The 23,637-nt window shown below is 45.3% G+C and overlaps 4 protein-coding genes across 4 annotated transcripts; 1 reads left to right on the top strand and 3 right to left on the bottom strand.

Annotated features, from left to right (window-relative positions):
- Positions 1–3,068: 3,068 nt before the first annotated feature.
- PHALS_11339 (Lysophospholipase) lies at positions 3,069–5,369 on the top strand (the record flags this gene model as incomplete). Its single annotated transcript, XM_024724414.1, has 1 exon — positions 3,069–5,369. One exon carries the CDS (start codon positions 3,069–3,071, stop codon positions 5,367–5,369), a length of 2,301 nt encoding a protein of 766 aa, XP_024571828.1.
- A 387-nt stretch (positions 5,370–5,756) lies between these two features.
- On the bottom strand, positions 5,757–7,922 carry PHALS_11338 (serine protease family; the record flags this gene model as incomplete). Its single annotated transcript, XM_024724403.1, has 1 exon — positions 5,757–7,922. The coding sequence occupies one exon, from the start codon at positions 7,920–7,922 to the stop codon at positions 5,757–5,759; it is 2,166 nt and encodes a 721-aa protein (XP_024571827.1).
- A 6,966-nt stretch (positions 7,923–14,888) lies between these two features.
- Positions 14,889–15,232, bottom strand: PHALS_11337 (uncharacterized protein; the record flags this gene model as incomplete). Its single annotated transcript, XM_024724392.1, has 3 exons — positions 14,889–14,958; positions 15,015–15,130; positions 15,176–15,232. 3 exons carry the CDS (start codon positions 15,230–15,232, stop codon positions 14,889–14,891), a joined length of 243 nt encoding a protein of 80 aa, XP_024571826.1.
- Positions 15,233–18,197: 2,965 nt separating this feature from the next.
- PHALS_11336 (uncharacterized protein) lies at positions 18,198–18,553 on the bottom strand (the record flags this gene model as incomplete). Its single annotated transcript, XM_024724381.1, has 2 exons — positions 18,198–18,361; positions 18,421–18,553. 2 exons carry the CDS (start codon positions 18,551–18,553, stop codon positions 18,198–18,200), a joined length of 297 nt encoding a protein of 98 aa, XP_024571825.1.
- Between the last annotated feature and the right edge of the window lie 5,084 nt (positions 18,554–23,637).

Genomic DNA, 23,637 nt, shown 5'->3' with positions numbered 1-23,637 from the left:
AGTGGCAACTCACAGAGCTGTACGTCTTCTCACGACCGAGATGACCGCTAAGTGGGGTCTAGTGGGCCTCATAGAGGATACAATATCTCAAATTCTCATCGTGAGTAATCACAATTCGTGGCGTATCCGTTGAATCGGTGCTATAATACAGCAATCTGTCACTCATCGGAAATCGGTGTAACCGTGCGCGCAAACGCGCCGACAGTTTCTTGTCCGAGTTTCTAAAATCCTTTCCCGAGAGCCTGTAGCAGCACTACACACATACCATCACCCGCGTATGTGGCGTGGATCAAATTTGTCACTGACGACGTCACCGTCGTGGCATGAGCAAGCGCATAGTTCGGTCGGCGTAACAACGCATCAACCAAAGCTGCATGGTACTCTTCACCTCAATTTTTTCTGCAAAGAAGGATAGCTACCTTGCCATCCTCTGCGATAGGTTAGGCGACTGAGTCGCAGTGCGTAAGGATGCATGATTTGTGTAGATCACAAACGGCTTTGAGCCAAGTAGGTGCACTTTAAACTTGACAACTGCATACTTCATCGCAAGTAATTACTTGTCGTGGACTGAGTTGTTCCTTTCCGCAGCCTTGAATGGCGAGATTCGAACGCGATCACCCGATAAGGCCCCTCGGCGTCTGCTTGCATCAGTGCACAGTAGATGACAAAGTCCGAAGCATCACAGACGACACTAAACGAACGATTGGGTACTGGCAACGTCAGTATTGATGTATGAAAGAGGCTTCTTTGACCCTGTCAAAAGTCTCCCAATGCTCGGTGAAATCGGCCACCCGCCGAACGAAAGCCGTATCCCACACGAGGGTCTAGGACCGAACGTAGATATGTGCGCATGAGAGCCGCCCTGTGGTCAGTCTCTGTGCCTCGTCGAGGCAATTGGCAATGATACCACTTCCCCCGGAAGTCGAGATTTCGAGAAACAGACACGGTGTCCGCAAGGTTTGAGCTGGGCTCATGTCGCGCCTCTTCTTCCCATAAGTATTCGACTCGTCGTCGACTTTTTTTCGAAATTTCTACGATAATATCCTTGTGGGACCCGGTTGCCGAGGGCTTGGGATGTGCTTCCCGTATAGCCGTAGATGTACTGTCCGAAGTCGCACCGCGTACAGGAGACGAAGACAGGCTTTGCACGCGGGCGCCCTCGGAACCAGCGAGGTTAGGTGTTTTTCGTGTCGTAGGCACAAGGCTTATTGAGCAGAGAATGCTTTAAGGCAGCCCTAGGGACGCAAAGGTGTCTTAGACACGCGAGCCTCGTACGAGGCGACAGTCAAATGTGAATTTTGGGTATTCACAATTTTGATGTGGGAGAGTGTAACGGGGTCACACGTACCCTGGTATGAAAGGGTGGGTCACATAAGATGGTGTGACCGTACGAAGTTGTGGATTACACCAGTCGGTGTAATTACACAATGGTGTGGCTACACCGTAACAGGAAGCCACTACGTGGCAGGACTGCCAGTGGCCATGCATATTTATTACGATTTACAATTTAATCAGGAAAACCTAAGGTGTTAGATATAGGCGGCTCTGCCCCAATTTAAAAAAATAATACAGTTTCAATTTTGAACGTATTTGCCCTGGTCAAATATTCAAGTACTCTTGGAGGTAGCGTATTGCGATACACTCGTACTGGTTCTAGTATAGAACATAAGATCGGTGACCTTAGTAAGCTTCCTCTAAGCGGCAGCCCCGCTGCAGCATGTCTCCACTGCGCGATCAAAACACCCAACAGACCATCTGACTGCGAATGTCTAGCGGCTGGTATGTTTAATGTTGTATCCAGCACTATATAAATGTTTTCCGACACAATGCTGCAAGCGCCGCCGTTCAACCGTGGCTCAAATAACCACCACGGCTGAGTACGCGGTTGCTTGTGAGGCCATAATGGAGCCGAAAGAGCAGTGAAACATAAACCTAAAGGTCCTGCATAAAACTCATAACGACCCGATCATTAATATCTACAAGAGAGCTGCACACATGATGGCGACAACTCGAGATGGACACGCCAATAGATCTGCGCTGGCAATTCGTTCGCAACCAAGTACAAAGAGCATTGATTGTGCTGATCGAGGTACAGAGCGAGAACAACGCAGACGCCACCCTTACCAAGCTGCTTGACAAGGATCACCTTGAGAATTTGCGTGGCTTGATAGGATTTGTAGGGAAGGCTTGATGGCCGAAATTCGACGCTTCTAATTATATCGACAGGACCCGGATGTTATTGGAATTACATTTTACGGTGTGAAGGGTCGCCTTACAGGCCCGCTACCCTTTACATGTATGGTCGAGGAGGCTAGAGTCTGACAACAATTGGAAGCCCTCCGATCCATTTCAGTTGCTAAGTTGCATCCACTTCAAATAGGAACCTTACCAATTCACCTCTTCGTGATAGGGTACATTCGTCTGTCCTGGATTTTGGGGCCAAGTCTGTCCAGTACAAATCGCTTTCTGGCTGCTTTCTGCAGGCTCATTGATCCCTTGCAGTGTTCTTTTGTTTCTTACACCGCTTTTACTTCCATAATCAATCTCTCCTTACCAACTAAAAAGGTCTAATTTTAGAATGGTACAATATATGTGTAGATATATTTTTTCTAAGAAAGTTGCTCTGCTGCATATTATGTTCAATACCGTTTCTCATCATCCTGACACCAGAGGTATTTCTGGACTTTACTTAGTCCGTCCGTCTGCATTGAACTACATAACGTCGCTCCGACTTGTGCTTAGGGGGGATAAATACGTCAGATGGGCATGCTCAATGCTGCGATCGCAACGCGGCTATGTTCGACCAAATGGTGGAAGGGAACAAGCAAATGCATCAGACGAACTTGTCAGGAAGCAAAAAATAGGTGAATTGGTTCATTGCCGGTACATCCGGCAGCCATGAGTCACTCAAACCTCCACCATCAGCTGTGCCTGAGGCTTTTAATGGCTCCGGCTACATGAAATATAGACTCAGTATAGTATTTCCACTTCTTCGTTCTTCCCCATTGCTCGATACGATGCCCAACTGTAAAAAGGTGCCAGGCACCACTCCCGGCCGGATATTGGCGATGTCTGTCATCGAGGAAGAGCCCGCACACATGCGTGAATCGCGCCTAGGAGAACTAGAAAAGCTTCCAGACCAGGAATCGAAAAAATTTTCGCCTTCGCCACGGGTAGGAACAGGTCCAGATTCCTCGGTATATAGATCAGAGACGGCCGTTAGGTCTTCTGGAATAGCTTTGAGCTCTCCATCGACAGAAGCCTCATCCAGTGAGGACGTTTATCCCACCCCAAAAAACTTGCGAGCAGTCAAGGGACCACGTCGTACCTCGCGCCTAGACTTTAGTCAAAATTCCACAGCAGAGCCCCAAAGCAGACATCATTCTTCTCCCACCAGACACGAACGTTCCCCTCGCCATAGAAAGCTTCCTATTCATGAAAAGCAATCAGATCCAGAGTACGTGCCTCGCATCAATTCGATCACGACATCTTCATCTGAGGAAGAAGATGTTTCCAAAAACCAGCCGCAAAGACTACCTCGCCGCCATGCAGGTCCGCATTCCCGGAACCGCACTAAATCATCTTCTATTCCTTCAAGAGAGTCCTCGGTTCCTCAGACACGTGTGCGCCGTCAGACACCCAGCCCACCGCTTAGCTCGCCAGATGAGGCCCCACGAATGAAGAAGCCGACTAGGCTGGATTCTATACACTCGCCTTCCCCGGAAGACGCATATGAATACCATCCGCGAGAAGCGGCTCGTCAAGCCCCGAGATTACAGCCCAATTTGCGTGTGAAAACCCGCTCAAAATCATCAACCATGCTGCCACCGTTCCGAGAACCATATGCTGAGCGTGAACTTGCGCATGTCGAAGTGTCTCGCATGAGCTCTGCTCACCAGGCCGAAGAGCACATGCACCGCCGAATGCCCCGTCAGGTTTCTCCAAGGATTTCTTGCAAGGATCATAGGTCCAAGTCGTCTCCGTCGCTGAGCACGTCACCGTTCATATCGGACATCGATATGAGCGAGGACCGACAGACTCGAGTATATGAGCACTCGAGTCCTTCATTGGTACATCGTTCAACAGCAATTTCTAAACCGAGAATGCAGACCCATATTAGCTCAGAACGTCGTCAAGCGGCTTCGTGTAGGGGAGTCAAAGTGCCTTTGAGCCCAACGGAAACAGGACCTTCTGACTTAAAGGATCAACACCATGGAACGCTACTTCCAAATCGAGATTCTAGGCGTACTCGATCGACGTCTCTTCGTCAAAAAAAATCGTTGCAATCTGATTTTATCGAAGACTCGATTCTTCGATCTGCTTCAGCCTCCAGTTTATCTTCGCAAGGATCTATGCCTTCACCTCACACGAGCGTACCACAAATCCCCTTACGCCTTCGCCATTACGAAGGCCGATTCTCTAATCGACGAAAGCAAACGCTTTTTTACTTCTCTCTGTTTCCGGCAGAAAAAATGCCAATGCGCGGAGTTGTTGTCAGTCTCCATGGCATTGGTGATCACTGCCGTCGAAATGTAAAATTATACGAGCGTCTATGCAGAGAAGGATTCGGAGTGATCACGTACGATTTGCTAAACCACGGTGTGAGTGACCTTGACCAGCACAAAATTCGTGCGCATATCAGCAATTTTAGCCATCTTGTGGACGACACAAACGACTTTATCACGTTTGCGAAACGGTTCATCTACAAAGATGCACTTCGGTATTGGCGAATGCAATTCGGCGATCACGGACAGGAAGACGAATTTGGTGTGTATTCGCAGCCTGAACTTCCTTTAATAATTGCTGGCACGTCCTTTGGCTCCCTCGTTGGTATTCACACCGTTTTGGCTGGTGAGCACAAGTTCGATGGTGCAGTGTGGGGCTCCCCAACGTTAGGTATCACCTGGAACCCATTACTTTGGGCGGAGTCGAAGCTTGCAAAGCCACTTGCAGCAATTTTACCAACGGCGAAAGTTGTGCCTGCAGTTCCTCTAGAACGGCTGTGCCGTGATCCCAAATTTTTGAGAAGGTTCAAGGCTGATCCGCTTACATCAATGGACATGATGACATCTCGCACAGGCCACGAGTCACTACAAGCAATGATTCAGCTGGAAGATGACAAGCGGGTGACTAACCCTAGCAGTGCTTTTTGCGCGGTTCCGACACTCTTCCTGGCTGGATCAGCCGATAGCATTTCCGACCATCAGGCAGCCATTAAATTTTTCGGCATGATGGGAAACTTTGACAAAGAATTTAAGCTATTTGATGGCCTATTCCACTTGGTTTACGAGGAGCCCGAAAAGGAAGATGTTTTTCGGTACCTAGCAAGGTGGTTGCACCGTCGGTTTCCTGTTGAAAGTTGCCAGTGAGAAATTAATGGATTTAGTGTTCAGTATATTGTAATCAAACCGTAAAAGGCATCGATCGACTGAAATTGATGTCGCTTGTCGTATATGTTTCAACAAGTTTCTGAACCATCTAACATTCCAAACTCTGATGTATTGATCAGCAGGCAATGAATGACAGTGCACGCACATGATATACAATGTTCTGTGCAATTCTAGTACCACCGCTGACAAAATTACATTGACCATTGCTGATGACGATGTTTAGAAATGCTTTTTTTTAATATATCCTCACATGTAGCATTTTAAAGTAAATGATTTTCTAAGGCTCGAATAAAGGTACTTGATTACCGAACGCATGCCATTTTAGAGCGATCAGCTTCGAGGAGTTGAGTTGTTGTAGTGTCGGTCTTAAGATTGTCGTGTCTCAAGTGGAAATCTCTTGTGCAGCCAGTTGATCATATACTTGAGGACATCCTCTTGCTCTGGCTCGTCGTAAATCATGTGGTACAGTCCCTCGAAAAGTTGAAATTCTTTGTCGAAACTTCCCATCCGAGAGAAAAACTTTAGCGAAGCTTGTTGGTCAGAAATTCGATCATTCGTCCCAGCGAGGAATAACATGGGTATTGAACAGAAAGGAGTGCCCTCATCGGAGACTCTTGCATCTTGTTGCAGTCGACTCATGGCACAAACTATTTCGTATCCAGTGCGGGGGGTGATCATTTCACTACAAGTGAGAGGGTCCTTTTGATACCTCACCAGAAAGTGAGGATTCCTGCTTCGCAGACTGTGCTGAACCGCAGGAATCATTTTTGCAGTCGGGAATGCTGCAAGCAACGCTTTAGCAAACTTCCACTGAGCCCACAGCACCGGAGTCCAAGTGACACCAATACTAGGCGATGCCCAGACAGCAGCGTGAAATTTTTGCTTTCCCGAAAGAATCGTGTGAAGACCAATGAGGGATCCAAGCGAATTGCCAGTGATTATTAGTGGCAGCTCCGGAAGTGACTCTCGCTTCTTCTCTTTTCCATGGGGATGGATTGGGTGGTGATGTTTGCGCCAGTATCGGAGCGCAACCTTGTAAATATTGGTTTTAGCAAACGTTATAAAATCGTTCGTGTCATCAATCAGTTCATTGAAATTGCTAATGTGCGCGCGAACCTTGTACTTGTCGTAGTCACTGGCTCCATGATTAAGCAAATCGTACGCAATAACACCAAAACCTTCTTCGCAGTAGCGTTCGTACAGTGCCGTATTCCGCCGACAATGGTCACCTAATCCATGCAAGTGCAAGATAATTCCCCGCATTGCTAGCTTTTCCGGGGGGAAGAGCGAAAAGTACAGAAGTGACTGACCCCGCCGATTTTGAAACTTTCCCTCATAATGACGTAGACGTGACGATAGCTTTATTTCCTTCTGCGTCGGCTTCGAGTCTGACAATGCTCGCGGGCGAATATTTTGATTACTGAGCTGATTCGTCAGCTCAAATCCAAGACCACCGTCTGATGAAGCTCGGGGTCGATAAACGGAAGCATTTTCCTCTGAAGGAAAAAGACGGTGGCTTCGATATTGGTTAGCATGCTTGAGTGAGGCACCACTTACGATTGTTGGTGAGTTTGACTTTGCCAGCTCTAACGGCGCTGTGGGATTCGAGTTTCGTCGCCGGGCCAGGTTTTTCACATCATTCGATGACGTTGGAGATGTCAAATTTTGCGATGTCGGGCTTGAGGCAGGTCGGGTTCGAGTGGCGTGAACCTTCCAATCTTTCGCTTCGCGTTGTGGTACAGAGCCAGGGGCATGCAGACCGTCATCAAAGCGCGGTACAGGTCGCGACCGAAGCGACTTGGCAGTATTTCCGTTTTTCATGGCTTCTTCATATGAAGTAGAGTCGTCGAAGCGTGGCGTCGGACGAGATCGCTCAGAATTAAAGCCCTTTGTCTTTATCTTTGCTGAAATAGGTTCAGTAGGCATGTGCTCGTCGTTCATGAGAGAGTCGTCAAATCGGAAAGGTGAGCGAGACCGCCCGGAGCTTGTTGACTGCGATGTTGTCCTGGATGCATTCGTCGCTGTGTTTGCATCATTAAAATAGGGGATGGAACGTGAACGGGCCGAGATTGATTGCATCTGTTTTGCCATTGCAGTCTTCAAACCCTTGACTCCGGCCAATGGTACATCAGCGAGTCGCTGGGCGGATCGCAATCGAGCCGATTGGGTCCGTACAATCCGCGGGGGCGCATGAGTAGGAGGAATAGGAGATGACGATTTGACTTCTTCTAACTTTTGCGATCGCTCTTGGCTGGATATGTCTGCTTGAGTAGTTTTTTGAGCTCCTGATAGCAAATCAGAGTTTACGCTTTTTAGGTGTGAGCTGGCGACTTGCTGTCGGTGTGGGCTTGAATCAGGACTAGAAGACGAAGTAGTTGGAGATGAGGAGCATGAATCTGACGGTTCGATTGCAACGGCTATTGCGCTCATTGCACTTGCGCGCTCTTCCTGGATGGCTGACATCACAAGCGCATTACGACTTTGGACGCGTCGTAACGGCAATCCAATCGGTCCTCTGTTGCCATTTTTCATCGTATTCTAAAATGGTGGTACATGTAGTTGATATACCTAGGGAGGAGGGCAACATGAAGAAGATTGTTCAGATCTGTAAAACACGACTGACGACCCTGAAGGGCCGACTTTAAGAAAGCCAGTCGAAATGGGATTTAATTCGAGATGGTGTATCGAGTCATTCTCCGACCTCAAGGCGAACATGCTTCTCAATCAACGGAAAATTCGATGTGCTCGATCATACGCCATGAAGCTCGGGCTAATTAAAAACCTCGTGACATTTCAGCTCCACGTTTATCTTGTTTAGATGATGTAGCGGAAGAAGCACACGAAACAAATCTTCAAATTGCATTCAGCAAATTTTTATAAAAGACACTATCTGTTAGGTATCAGTGCGCGTAGCCGCGGCTATTCCTCTATGCTATATCTTTGGTAAAGGCGAGTACACCATAAAATTATTGGTAAGCCACAGATAGAACACCGGTTTAAGCCACGCATCTAGCTAAAATACGAACTTGCTGCCGCTACTTAACTTGCGTATCAGGTTCCAATTATCGTGTGACAGATGTTACCTGACTGGATGTCCACCTTAGCGGTGCGTGTTGCTCTGTTGTGTCCTGGATTTGGATACCTCGCCAGCAGCGTACAATTGCTCGCAATAATTTTTTTCAGAAGGAAAATTGTAAAACTATAAGTAATGGTCAAGTATTAGACGACCGTAATCAGTACTCAGTACTTCGCCATGTAGTAAGCTTAACTCTAAAACCGACGTACAACAGTGGACGTCGCATACGTACCCCGTTACCCCCCACCAAAAAAGGAGGTCACACACATCTCGTATTATACTGAGACAGCGCACTTGGTGAATGCTCACCACGCCGAAATTTCTTTGTAATGAGACACAAACTACACTTTGTGTGCGAACACATAACACATTTGTGCGGGCGAAGAGACTCGTGGGACATGTGGGCTGTCAGCCTCTCTTTATGCAGTACAAATAGTTTTATCATCGAATATAGTAGATTATATGTAATATTAGTATGAGCACAAATTATCCTAAAATCGTGAGATAGAAGAGCAGACTAGGTAGCTATCTACTACATAGGCTCTCGGCTCCGCTCTTGAGTAAAAGAGATACATACCCAACCATTGTGCTTTGTACACGCAGACTCTTTGAGTCAATCCTCCTTTAGGCAAGGTGCACGGAAATCCCACTTATCATGGTAGCACCTGCAGTCAATTCACGGCAGAGGGTGTGTGGAAATCAAGGACATTTATGCGACTAGCTACCCTCGGAACAACTAGACATGCATAATAAGCTTATAGTATTGTTGGTGGTAAGAAGATAGTAAAGCTTAGCGCCCTGGGGTCAGACGTGGTGATGGAGCGTCTGATTGCGCTCACCAGCTATAAGAATGCGCTGTTGATATACACTCAGAAGAACCCCCAATCAGCCATTGTTCGCGTACAATCAGCTCCCATCGTGAGGCTGCTAATGATAAGCCTTTATAACTTTGAGGGTTGGACGAAGAATATCTCGTATTTTATACAAGAGAAGCTGAGTTGGTCATGAAGTTGGCTATGCTCTAGACGTAGTAGCAGCGTGTCGCGCGCAAGAATTCTCATGAGCAGTGCCACTTCCAAAGCGGCACTTTTAACATGGAAATCTTTGAAGTGACATATGTCGCGGATACTTGCACCGTTTGATCAGGCGCTTTAAGTTCTTTTGAAGTTATTTTGCACCTGCGAATCTGCACTGCGAATGTTGGCGAAGGGTGCCAGGAACGCCCTTAACGCCGTAATGGCGATGGAGCAATTCTGAAGGAAATAGCAAAATCACAACATATGTAGTCTCTGAAACGGTGCGACCCGCACCGAGACCTTTTGCTTCCACCCTACCGCAGTCAAGGAAGCGGTAGGCGTCGAACTAAACGCAAAGCAGCTTTTGTGCCGCAAAGAACGGATTAAGCACCGTAGGGAGAAGCTCTACGATCACAATAGAAGCGAGGGAACTCAGCTGTACTGGCAAAGAAGAGAGATCTCGTGGCTGCCTAGCAGCGTCGTAGTACTCGCAAATGTTATTCATGGGAGAGCTAATCATCTGGGCCCGGCCCTTTTTAATAGGCTTAAAGTGACATACTTAAAAAGAACAAGAATTGATGGTACCTCGTTGAGGTCGTGATAAGTGGTTACCAGCCATAACAAGAGAGACTCTCTCTTGAAAAAGGCACAAAACTCATAGTTGCTGCTAGTAGGAATGTTTTGGAGGTTTTGAGGCCATGACTCGACCCGATAGATATAGGAGCATATTTTTAATCTCGTTTGCGCAGCATCAAAAAGCAGATAGAACGAGAAGTCATTGGCGATATCAAAAACGCTTTTGGTATCTGTAAGTCTTGCGAGGAGGACTCATTAAAGTGGCAGAGAAATTGTTGAATCTTTACGTGACGTTTAGAAGCTTGATAGCGTGAAACGTTGTCGCGTCTTGGATCTGGATCGAGATATGATCTCATTCTCGGTATTGCGCGACTAGAATGCCACGAGTCATAGATTGACTTAGTGTTGTAAAAGGTAGGTGCCACCCATGAAGCTTTGACGACTCATGAACCCACCTCTACTGGAGTACTGAAGCGCTTCTGGTGAGGGCACAAAAATGCGATAGCATCTACGTAGAACACTGGACTGCTCGAATTTTCTAGCAGTGATTGCTATATGCCTAGAAGTCAAAAGCGGCAGATAGCCGTTTTCTCAAGATGAGACAGATAGAAGGACCATATATTGCGGTCTACAGAGTAAATGATTTGTCGTTTCTTCCAGTGAAGACTGGAGGAAACAACTGCCCCCGGAATGTTCTTTTTGTGGAGGTGTATATAAAAGCTATGAGCTGGTAGTTTTTGTGCTTGAACTGGTGAAGAGTCGAAGCTCCTGGGTTCTGAGCTCTTGTACAGGAGCCGGATAAGCTAAAAAGCGACTGCAAATCAAGCGGCCCGGCCTAAAATTATATATATCCATGTCACAGTGTAACGGCGCTGCTGATTGTACTATAACGTGACGTGTCCAGCAAAGCAGTGAAGCCCCACAAGTAAGTGGCAAAAAATATGTTACTCTCCCAGCGGAGTTCCATAGATAACCTAAGGGTTGTAAGTCTCCCTTTACTCCCTTTAGCAAAAGGTCTGACTGAAATTGAAGGTATCTTAGAATGCTTGCAATGAGTTGCGAGATGGTGCATTTACCAAGATGATATGGTTGGCATCGCTGAAAAACTGAAGTCACCATCTACCATGGGACACCTCATCATTGAGGACTCTCATATTTTTTTGGGAGTAGATGCCTTTCCTCGAGGACTTACAGATCAAAATACCCGTTATAGGATATCACACCGTGGCGGTAAGCACCCCCCACATGTGCTGTCCTTGATCGGGGAAGCGTCATAAGCCCTATAGCTGGCCCTTATCAAGAGGAAAGTATGACGTCGTAATTACTATACGTGCAAATCACGATACAAGTCGGTAGAAATTGTTTTACTTGATGCCGACCTTCTGTATCAGAAATGCCGGCGGCAGGCGCTCAATATATGGCTAAAAATCAACATGCAGTCACTATTATATTGATTTCTGAATAGAATGTGCTGAAAAAGGCATAATCGGTTGCACTTGCTTTCATGATCTTGATTTGGTTGATGGGCAATATTAACTGCTCATCTACAGAGCGAAATTCCACTTACCCAATAGTTGCTGCTCGATCAAATCATGGAAATGTACAAAAAAGTTTTGAAGATTTGTTCGGTAATGATCATACAGAGCTTGAGGAGTTGGAGTCAGCGACCCACATAAAAAGACTTGCAAGCAGAGCACGAGTGTTAGGGCTTGATCCAGCTGTTTGCTAAAAAAAGTCTTAGGCGCCAACGAAATTTTTTCACTGGGTCGCTTCATTGGAAAGCATGAAATGCAAACAGATCCAACAAAGATCAAGGTAACGTAGATTGGCAAACGCCTCTATCATAAACGAGCCGGCTGAAGCTGCTTGACCTTCTCAACAATCTACGTACGTACAGCCCAAAAGTAATCGACATGATAAGGCTCCTTTACGTTTAAGTCGAAAGTCCTGAGGTGTGGCAAACGGGGAGGCATTTGAGGCAGCAACAGAGAGCTCACTTTTTCTTTTTTCAAGTCAAGTTTGTGTATTCCATGACGTACATGACATTTCATAGGCTGCATTAGTCTGGCCTTTTTGTAATTAAATGGCATTGGACACGGATGCGCCATCTCGTTTGAGTCTTGCGAGCTTAAAGCGGCACAGAAGAACTAGTGTTCGCCACTTGCAATGAAGCATACCCTTATAATCTGTACAGATCAAGCATCGTTGTGTGTAACGAGGTCGTCACCGTTTATCCCGCAGATAATGACAATGTTGCTATCCTTCTTTGCCAAAAATATCTGTGAGGTCAAGCATGAGTCGGGACAATTCTAACGTGATGACAGAAGCTCTTTTGTGTCACCTCAATTATGAATTGTCACGTATCATTATGGCGACGTCGCCATCCGATCAGGAGTACATGAAGTGTACGTATCAAACACGTCATGAACTACGTTACTGAAAAGCGTTACAAAAATTGCAAAGAGTTTGCGAGCTCCGATCCGCTTAATCAAAGCGTGCGATTGCACGTCTACACCGCTATTCTCTATCCAAAGTCTTTTTTTTCGACAGCACAGACCAAGTGGGTGGTGGTATCTCATGCTGAGGAGAATATCGTACGATGAACATGATGTCTTTATGAGTAGTCTCAGCATGTGGTCTCGAAGAACGCATTCAGCAACATGAGTTAACTGTGGTCATTGTTACAGACACACCTGTAGAATAATTTATATATTTTTTATAATTAAAACGACTTTTTTCTGCTGACCATCCACATAAAGATGATCACACTGAACGCGTTAGTTTTATGGTGAAGGGTATCCTTCAAACTCCTATACACAGAGACAACAGTCTCGGCGCGAAAAATACATTGCACCTTGGTTTCCTGTTTTAGGATTGGTGGAGATGCACGTGGAAAAACCAACACCTGAAGTTATGAAGGATAGTTCATGTTACGATGTAACAGTGCTGCTGAGTCGGCACTAACGTCTGATGTGCCCACCGTGCGAAGTAGACCAAGGCACTCAATTCCAAACACACTGTCTATCCTTGTTGAAAGTATACACCGACGTGACGGTGAGAGCCTCAGCACTTGTGTTTATTTGGGTTCGAGAAGTGCGTCATGAACTGCGTCACACGTCAATTGCCCTAAACAAGAGAACAGTGTTACTTCATAGACGACTTCGTGAGTGCGCGAGCGCGGAATGAAGTGAGTATGATGAATGAGTATATCTACTTACCAGCGCTGACTCTCTGTATCAGAACAACGGAGGGCATAAGCATTAACGCTGCCCCTGTTTTAACGCAAATTCACTTTTAGAAATGACGTGCTTCGAAACAGCATGGTTGATTGCAGTTTTGAGCGCTATTTGCTGCTGGACCAACATGTATTAGTGAATTCAGCACATGCGCGCGCACTTACAACACTATATGATACGACCCCTTCGGCCAGAATGCTGTAGCTGGAAAAGTATTGGCAGTCTTAGAAAATTCTGTTTGTCGAACTTCCAGATGACGCGTCCGATTATATTGGTATTGCGGTCTTTGCGCACCGTCTGAGCATGTTGGCCCATCTTGCTACTATCAGCGTCAGCGATAATAGTAGGTATATCCCAAAGCTGTTTACCGACATACTTTTTTGCCATCATATCTTGTTGATGACCATTGTGTCAGATCGAGATCCGAGCTTTGCAGCAAACAGTAAATTTTTGTCAAGGCTGCTAGGCACCAGTTAGAACGTGCCCACAACCAGCCATCTGCTCAAAAGCTGGTGAAACGGGCTATAGCATACTCAAGGTTGCCAGCTGAAGCACTTTGGCGAAGAGACCATAACGATCAAAAGAAATGCTTCTACTTTCTGATTGTGCGTTAAGTTGCATACATCTCCGGACCTAACTCGATTATTTTTTAGTGTTTAGTTATCCCCGAGTTTATAGGTCATCTTTACACTGGAACTTTAGTCTTGATGCCGATCAGTCTGTCTTATAACTATCACTCGCTGGTATCAGTCATCTCTACTTTGTGAAAGCATCCCATATTCTACCTCAGTGAGTTGGCGTCATGCGTTAGGTGATCGACGCTATAAATGAGAGCCAGAACGGCGGGCAGCCCTAACACAAATGGTATGACGATAGGGTAGGTGGTTTTGAGCGCAGGCGAGTTACCGTCAAATTTAGTGTCCGCAGTCCTTGAAACAAAGTTGCGTCCACTCTACATCGGACCGCTTAGGCCGTGGCAGAAAAAAGAAGTGACTCACGCACGTACAACGGTAGAGAACACAATGAATCTTTTCGACCTGGTTAAGTGAAACTTTATCAAAATATCACTTACACTTGTCAGTAAATTGTAAAGCTCTTAATTGGATCCAGAGCAGTGTCACTACTGCCCCCAATCGCTCAGCTCCCCTTTGCCTGCTCTAGGGCAGCAACACCGTCATAAGCCACTACAGCTCTCTAGTAACGCAGAGCGATACCATAACCCAGAGAGCGACACCAAAATCTGACCCATCTGCCGACCGGACGCCGAGACTAGGAGAAATAATGTACTGAAGCTCAGCCAGTCCCTGTAAAAGGATTATACGTCTCCTTCTACTCGATCAGCAAGAAGTTGTCCACATTCATGTGAGACTGGTAGCATGTCGCTAGATTCCTCAGAGTTAAAAGCATAACTTAGACTGCGGATGGGGTCTGTTTACTTCAAAAACAGCATGAGAGTTTGAGATCTCACTTCGGCAAAAATGTCAAAGTCGCTGCTCGCGGTTTGCTAGACCACTACGTTTATTTCTATGAAGAAGACTCATAGTCACATGGCATAGTGTGGTCCTCACGAGGGCGTAGAAACATCATTTTCGGCTTAGAGACTTGAAAAACTTCCATACAAAATTGCCAGGCCGTCGACAGCAAGAACTGGAAGTGATGGATCGCTGTTTTATAATTCTTATCAAAGAGACTCCATCCGTCACTATATGAGGAGCCTCACTTATTTGTAAGGCTTTTACTAGTGCGCTCGATGGACTTGTGTAGCGCAACTGTATCACCTCTTTTTATAAACAGGAAACCGCGACGAAGAGTCGCATGTGCTGGTGTCCACCAACTCTAGTACAGGATACATCTGCATTTCAGCTCTCACCAAACGTTTACCCTGGGCTCATCTGGATTTAGTCCATTTTCTTTCTCAGCAGAAATTCGCTGTATCATCTGGAGACTACGGATTACTTCCGTTTTTTTGCCTTTAAGCACTTCTCAAGGTGTCCGGCAACATCATTGCGCATCATTCGGGGAATCTTTTCACAGCAACGACCGTAAGAGGGCGCTGTTTACAAACAGTCCCTCTAACACAACACACACGGAAGCAAGTTTCGAAGTCTGAGAAGGACTTAACACCTTGAAGGTAAAGTTGCAGCTAGATTAAAATGCGTTATGGTTCCTAGCTACATGCAAAACACTCTAAGGGCTCTTAAAGATTATACTGATAACACCTTGGGCTCCTCATTTATAAAGTATGGATGTACTGAGGTCAATCCTCAAATTCAACTGATACATGTTCTTGGGTGTACGGAGCTTGAACTTTGAAAACTTGAGCTTTCACATTCGTGGAAAGAATCCGGAAGAAGGGACTGGCTTACGCCACCCACTTTAAAAAACTGGGAGACATCGGTGTCGCCACCAATACAGATTCACAAGTAGGAACCAGCATTCTGTATCACAAATTTTGTGACTTTATGTAACAAATCACGTATGCATTTGGAAACACTATACTGTATATGCGTACCTTCATGCAATGGTTAAGTATAGCCCATTACAACGACGGTTTTGCAGCTTCATGCCCGCATCAAAAGAGCATCTTCTTCCGAGTAATTGTATCTTCGTGATTTACGTAAGCTTTACTGGGATTGAGGTGCGGCTACATAAGCTCTCAGCATCGTATCATTTAATGACTCACACTGCTAATGAGCCGCGCCTGGGCGATATAATCTGTATCTTAGGTACAGGTCAAGCACAATACAAATTTCTTGCGGCTGAAGCTCCCAAATTTCATGAAAAGAATTAAATTGATCTGGATAATTCAGCATTAGTTACAATTACAAAAGGCATGAACTGTCATTTCCGTATTCCGCATCATTGATATTACATTTGAGTTTTTTGTGATTTCGAAAGTAGGCGCTGTACGAAACTGCACAACAGTTGGGACATGACGTGGCTTTTCATATAATGTCTGGTTTGTTGCTGTAAAAAACTAACAACCCTAGGCTACGAGCACCACATCTTTATGGGGAACAAAATGACATCTATTTGGGCTTAAAATCAGCAACCTCGACCTATACAATGTACAATAAACTCAACACAATCCCTATAGACCATCTTCCATCTGCTGGGTCTTGGCATACCCCTGTGAATTTTTTTCTTCAAACCTGCGTGAAATGTCACCTTTTATATTGCTTAACCGAATGAAAATGGGAAGGCAACGTTTAGATATTTGACATACTCACAGATAAAAGCAGCAAGTATACGACCCGTCCCGGCTACTTGTGAATAGCTGAAGTCCATCGTTTTGGGTGTTCACGTATAAATTGCATCACCTGCTCTGAAACCTGCCCTCGCAAAACATGAGCCTTGCAAAGTGCTTCTATCTGTTCAAGCGCTTCTAGATAAGTCTAGTTAACTTTACTATTCTTGCACGCATTCACCTTTGATCTTCTCACCAAAATAACAATACAGTCTTCGTCGTACCTAGGTAGACACAGTGGTCATGTTCCCCGTCTGAACCCTAGTATGAGCTTATTGACTCAATAAAGTGTGACTGCTTTCATCAAGATTACCTATCAGTTTGCAAAGATAAGCGGTTTTGACAAATCAAATCAATTGTACCATGTAGATGTATTGTCTATTGGAAAACGAATCATTCGATTCCATCAGATAAACGATCAGGCTGTATACAGAAATTAAGCAAGGTAGGGTTTGAATCGCTGTAAATTTGGCAATTTACACAAACTTCTTACCGCGGTTATAACAGACATTTATAAAACTTGGTTGTGGCAGAAGTAATGTAATCCGTTTCACTTCCTTGCTTCACCCTGAATTAATTTGAAAATCTACGAATTGCCAATTGCCTCCTTGTTACTTTTTGAGAGTGATCTAGCGTCAAAGGTTTGATCTATCTTAAGCGACTTCATTTCTACGATACACGCTGGATTCCGCTTGTATGTGTTGCAATATTTTGTAGCCGACTTAACGCGTCGAGGGAATAGTCTAGTTCTCAATTTGCAACTTCCTTCTACTGCATAGCGACTTTTATTCACATCACGCCACTCTATTCCGACAGTGCATAACAACACATGTCACTACATCATATCGATCGGCCGTTTCCTCCCGCTTACCGCCGGGTATACTATTGCCATTACTGTCGCTTTAAAGTGAATGCGTCAAGCTGTGTGCGACACATTTCAACACATCTTCCAATCACGTGATGATGAGTTTTGGCTATTGATATCGTGGAAATAGACTAATTTTCATTTTGCAAGCTCCGTGCATTGCATGGCTGCTTGTATATGACATCATGCACTCTTACCCGACAGTGCGCTACTATCTGACAGTGCATTTGCACACATGACATTGCTTCATTGCTTAGGGCTTACCTCCAGGTATCACGGTATAATTGACAGTGGCTTCGCCTTAAATGATGCTTCATGCTATCTGAATCACCTCGGAACACGAATTTTAGTTCAGACACGTAGCTAATTTGCATTCGCAGCTATTGGCAACGTGGGAACAGTCTGTTTCTCGTTTTGCAACTTCCGTGTTGCATGTATTCATATCACGCCGCTCTTAATCGACAGTGCATACGCGACATATGTCACGACTTCATATCGATCAGCCGTTGTCTCGCAGTTATCTTCAAGTATCATGGCTTGCTGCTTTAGCTATCACATTAAAAATATTTTGTGTGGACGTCTGCAACATATTGAAACACATAATTTAGTCAAAGACGTGGTTGATGTGCTATCACACCTACTAATAACGTGTTAATGGTCTATTTCTCGTGTTGCAGCTTTCATGCATTGCATGAATGCTTGTACATAATGCCACAAGTGCATACACAACACATGTCACGGTTTCATATCGATCAGCCGTTGCCACACGCTTGCGTCCAGGTATGATGGTACTAATGCCATTGCTGTCGCCTCGTATTGCAGCTTTCATGCATTGCATGAATGCTTGTACATAATGCCACAAGTGCATACATAACACATGTCACGGTTTCATATCGATCAGCCGTTGCCACACGCTTGCGTCCAGGTATAATGGTACGAATGTCATTGCTGTCGCCTGAAATGATGTGATTAGCTGTGTGCGCCATATTGTAACACATATTCTTAGTCAAGGACGTGGTTGATGTGCATTCACAGCCATTGACAGCGTGTAATAGTCGGGCTCCCCTGTAGATGATACTGCTGCCATTACCGTCGCTTTAACTGGGGTGTATAGTTGTCTGCGATACGTCTTCAAGTTCAAACACATGGTTAATGTGCTCTCATATCTTTTAGAAACGTGGTAATAGTCTGTTTCTCTTTTTGCAGCTTCAGCGCATTGTAAGTGGATGTATTCACATTACACCGCTATAATCCAACAGTGCATATGCAAGGCAAGGTACGGCTTTATATCGATCAGCCGTTGCGTCGCGTTGCCATTGCTGTCGTCTTAAAATGAAATGTATAGCATCCTCCGACGCTTCATCTAATTCAAAGACGTAATTGATGTGCTTTTTTAGCGCATCGCTCTATATGGTGATCTATCGCATTGATAAGCTGCCTCAGCAGTATCGCCACATCACGAATAGGACGAGATGTCCATAGAAATACAGATTCCGACTGTACACTCAGGGCTGACGATCGCTCTTCAACTGTGCCAGTTTTGGCGTGTAGACTGCGACACACAGTCGCTTGCAATCTCCACCGGCACTGACACAGAAAAAGGCTGCTTATAGCTGTTATTCATCGTCCTACTAGAGTAAAACTGTTGGAACCACGACACACATTTGTGCTTGATCATGTCACCCTGAGACCGCGGCTCACCGCCGCTTCTGACCTATCACCGCTACCAATATTTTTGTTTTGTTTGGGCGCCATTGTGGCTGTCTAATCGCGCCAATTACGCTTGTGCTTACTTGCAGAAAAGAGGAAAACGTCAACGCTTCATCAGTCGATACGAGCGTGGTAACTTACCTATTCGACTTTTAGTTGACTCTTGGCTCGTGACGTTCCCACCACTCTATATGTTGGCTGAGATTGTGTCTCAAATCAAAGTTGGACCAGGCGACGCTCCACGCTGTTAGAGTTTTATAAGGCAGTGGCAAGAAAAGTTGTTTACTCGTGAATGGAGTTACCAAAGTAGACGTAGAGATTGTAAGACCTCTCTCTCTTTCTCCAGCTAAAGCATCTATAGAGCTAAAAGAGTTACCTCTCAAGGATATGTGCGAGAAATTGCGGGACGTTGACCTTCCCGAAAAAGTACGGTTGATAGCAGAGGCGGAGCCAAGTTCGTTATCCGTATTGACTGAATCTGCCATTGACGACGCCCGTAGAGCACTGGTTTGATGGGTGGGAAAATAACATTCAAGCAACCTGCGAATCCGTGCTACGCTTTATGTAAAGTATACACCGGCGTGTGGACACGTCACTGAAGCTTAGCAAGGAAACAGTGTAACATCATAGGCAAGTTCCTCCTTTTGAAGCACAAAGCAAATTCGATCAGAAAATAAATTCGTCACTCGGCGCCGACTTTCTGTGTCAGAACGGTATACGGCAAGTAGCAAATTGTGTATGCTTATAATAAGTTAAATGCATAAAAATTCCTACAAAGTCAACCCCGTCAATGACTGGCCGCATTGTGTTCGGTGCACATTACTTCGTTGATGGATATAATAGAGTGCTGATGAGTGATAACGACATCCCTCTCTTTATGGTGAGTACTCCGAGCGTGATGCCACGAGAGTAGCAGGCTGTTTCACGGGGACTGTTCTAACGTGCAAAAGACGCTCAATTAGCTGGAGGGACGCTAGACGGAGCGGTTTGGACAATGTACAAGCCTATTCCGGCTACACAACTCTCATAGTTTTGTACAGAGCACGCAAAGTCGAATATGGAGAATACATCAGCACTTGCGAGCAACGCTCGAATGTATCTCAGAACGTTTTTCGCCAAAACATACAAGCGTGTCATGGCTGCGACAAATTTTCAAATTTGGGCTGCTTCATCAAAGAGTAGGGCCTGTGGGTAGATCTTGCAGAGATAAAGCCCACTGTCTATTAACCAATGTCTTTGTCCCAACACCAATTGAGGAAGTCGCTTTGCCAAGGTAACCATTTCTACAAGTACTTATAAAATATGCCGACATGACACAACTTCGCACCCATCTCCCGAAAAAATGTTACCAAAGGATGCCGGGGTGCGGCAGAGAATATGGCTATTTGAGCTACAAGACTGTCCTGTTTGATTCTGGCTCTTCCAAATTCAGATCGGCCATACAATGTCGTTTGTGACGCTTCGGCAGATGCTTATGAGCATGGTGCGAGGTCGAAGTCGCGTCTCGTCATCGTAAAGCAACAGAGAAGCATTTCCTGTTTATGAGAAGGATTTAATTGCAAAAATTATTTCTTAGTCAAGTTCAACGTGCATCTGCTTGGCTCTGATCCGTTTGTGATCGATATAGAGATCATGCGTCGTGAGCACAGCGATATCGTATCACGTCTCTTGCAGAGAATAACGAGATAATTATTTTTGTCGAAATACAATTTGAAGTCATTGTTAAGCATGGTGACTTCGTGAGGCGGCAAATCTGCTTTCGCTTCGCCCTCATTATGAATCACATGATGCCACGATGGTGACGTTAACATTTGAGAGACAATTTGTGCAGCATTCGAATAGATGCAACATGCTTTACGTTGCTTAAAGATTTTGAGTTCGAGGAGGTTGAGAACTGAGATGTCGTTAATGAAAACGTGCGGTTGCATGTTTGCACTGCTGTGGTTAATTCCACTACTTTCTATATGAGAACGTATGTGACACTCAGCGTGTAGTAACGCTTCAGAACAATGGCGTCAAGTACAGAATACTTTTCGAGGTGCATGATACCCATTTGAGTGGTCGTCTTGATGAAGAAAACGTAACGAGTTATGTGTGCATTGGCATTCCAACATGTTAAAGTGTATAAATTATGTGCGCGCCTATTGAAACGCGCTATTATTGGTGTGTGCAGCACTTTTAGCCGGCCTGCCAGTTCAGGAAGAGCACTCGAAGTCCATTCGCATGACGTTTTGTCTCTGACTTTCAGATGAATCGTTTGGTAAAGCAGGCATTGTGACATTTAGACCTTTATAGCAAGATGGTTTATCTTGCTGCTATTGTCAGTACTGCGACCGGTTGTTACAGACAAGTCTCAATCAAGGGTTCGGTCCACAGGGCTTGTGGGTGGCATTGTATCAGATCGAGAACTGCGCTTTACATTGAAGATTTGGCGAGCTTTGTTGAAGGTGCCCAGCATCAGACAAGAAATGTCTACTGCTTACCATTCCAAAACTGATGGTCAGGTGGAACGCATAAGTCGCATTGTCAAGGATTCTGGAGCACTTGCGTGGAGAGACCACGGTGGTACGAGTTGCTCCCGCCCATCGTGTTGCCATTCAATGATGCGGTACATGATTAAGAATAATTTACTTCATTTTATGTCAATGGTTTGGTGAATTCCAGGGTGCATTTGGTATCGCAACGAAATGGATTTGGTCTAAGTGGAAAAGTGTCTGTCGCTCATAATCGATTGCTTAGAACAGCCCATTTAAAGTTCATCGGAAAAAATCAATTTTACCTTGATGTCACAGGGCATTGCAAAGGAGTGACACGTCGATTCCAGAGACAGGCAAAACATGATGTGCAAGAGGTTTATTGAAACAGATAAGCTACATATGCATGCAAGTCTAGTTGCAAACGTGCTGAATTGGATGGCGAGGCGAAAACAAATTGAATGATTCTCTTGGCAACCCCAAGAGAATGTGAATTTAATCCCTCTCGTAGACTATATTTCTTAAGTCATGATTCGACTCTGTCAGTCGATGAAAAGAACTCGGTTGTAGTTGGAGCAAGTCTCCACGGACGCCTGCAGCTGATATACCCTCTGTTCCAAAAAAATTAAATCAAATGAAGAGTCCCGATGACGAAGGCCGAAGAGCGAATCCGAGATTTAGGTCATCTCAGTTTCGGACGTACGCCGCGGATTTCGGGGGGCTTCTTTCTCTACTGCCCTATGAACAAGGGGTACATGGGTCGTCTGGTGACACCAGAGATGAAAGCAGTACCTGGTGGAGTAGAACGAATTTCCTCGCTCAGGTAATTCATGGAAGTTAAGCTCTCATATCGGCATGACGACGCTGGCGTCGCGACTCGTTACGATCTAGCAACTTTATCTTTTAAATATGAGAAGAATATCTCCGGAGAAGTGCGCTTCCCATATCCATTGCCTACGTGCATCAGCCACATACATCTGACAAAAATGAAGGCGACAATCAAAACAGAGCAAAGGCGTACAAGACCTTAAGAAAACGGAAGATCAATCGCAATACTGAAACAGCGCGGATGTGCGCGGTTGCGTTAAATTGCATGCGCTGTTCATGATGCAGCTCGACAAGTGTGATCCTTATTATAGCTGTCTCATGAAGACGAGTAGGTCTGTGAACAGCAAGAAAGGACACCCCAACGATTGCGTCGTGCTCTGTACTTCACAGTCAAGCGTTAGGTGAGGTCTAACTATCGCCGAAGGTGGCTTGTAAAGGTTTTAGACGGGTGGGACGGCGTAGTTATCTCATCGAGTACGCGAACTGACTTTGACACTCATCGCAACTTTTGCCAGCTCCAATACCCAACGGTTTTGGGTTTATTGATGGTGACGCTCTAAGCGCAAGCGGTGCTCCTGTAAATTGACAAAATGTGAGCTGAGCAAGCATTCGCGTTAAAATCTTTTCGCGCTCATTTTGCTTTTGCGTAACTGAAAGACAATGTAACGGGGTTACACGTACCCTTGTATGACAGGGTAAGTCACACAAGATGGCGTGACCGTACATAGAAGTGGATTACACAATTTGGTGCAATTATACAACGTTGTGCTACACTGAAACAAGAAGCCACTACAAAATGCATATAAATAAGGTTTTACTATATCAATTAGGTAATACTACATTAATGGGAAAAACCTAAGGTTAAAGATATTGGCGGCTCTGCCGCAACTAAAAAAGTTAAATCCAGCTTCAAAGTTGAACAAGAGAGCGTCTTTACCTTAGTTAAGGTTTTAAAGTACTCTAGTGCGATCCGATACACTCGTACTGGTTCTTGTAAAGAACATAACGCCTGTGACCTTAGCTTAGCTTCCTTTAAACAAAGAGCTACGACGGCCCCGCTGCACTTGGTAGCACTCGTAGTCAATCTACGCCCAAGTCGTTACGACTGATCCTCTGTGAGGATGGAGCAATTCTCCAATTTGTCCTAGGGTATGCAGGGCGGGCTTAATAAGCTGATGTCCCTGCCTGGACCTGAGGCCGTGCAGCACCACGATCTACA

Source organism: Plasmopara halstedii (assembly GCF_900000015.1).
Source record: "Plasmopara halstedii genome assembly, contig: Scaffold_54, whole genome shotgun sequence".
Taxonomy (NCBI): domain Eukaryota; phylum Oomycota; class Peronosporomycetes; order Peronosporales; family Peronosporaceae; genus Plasmopara; species Plasmopara halstedii.
This window is presented reverse-complemented; position numbering and strand designations above follow the sequence as displayed.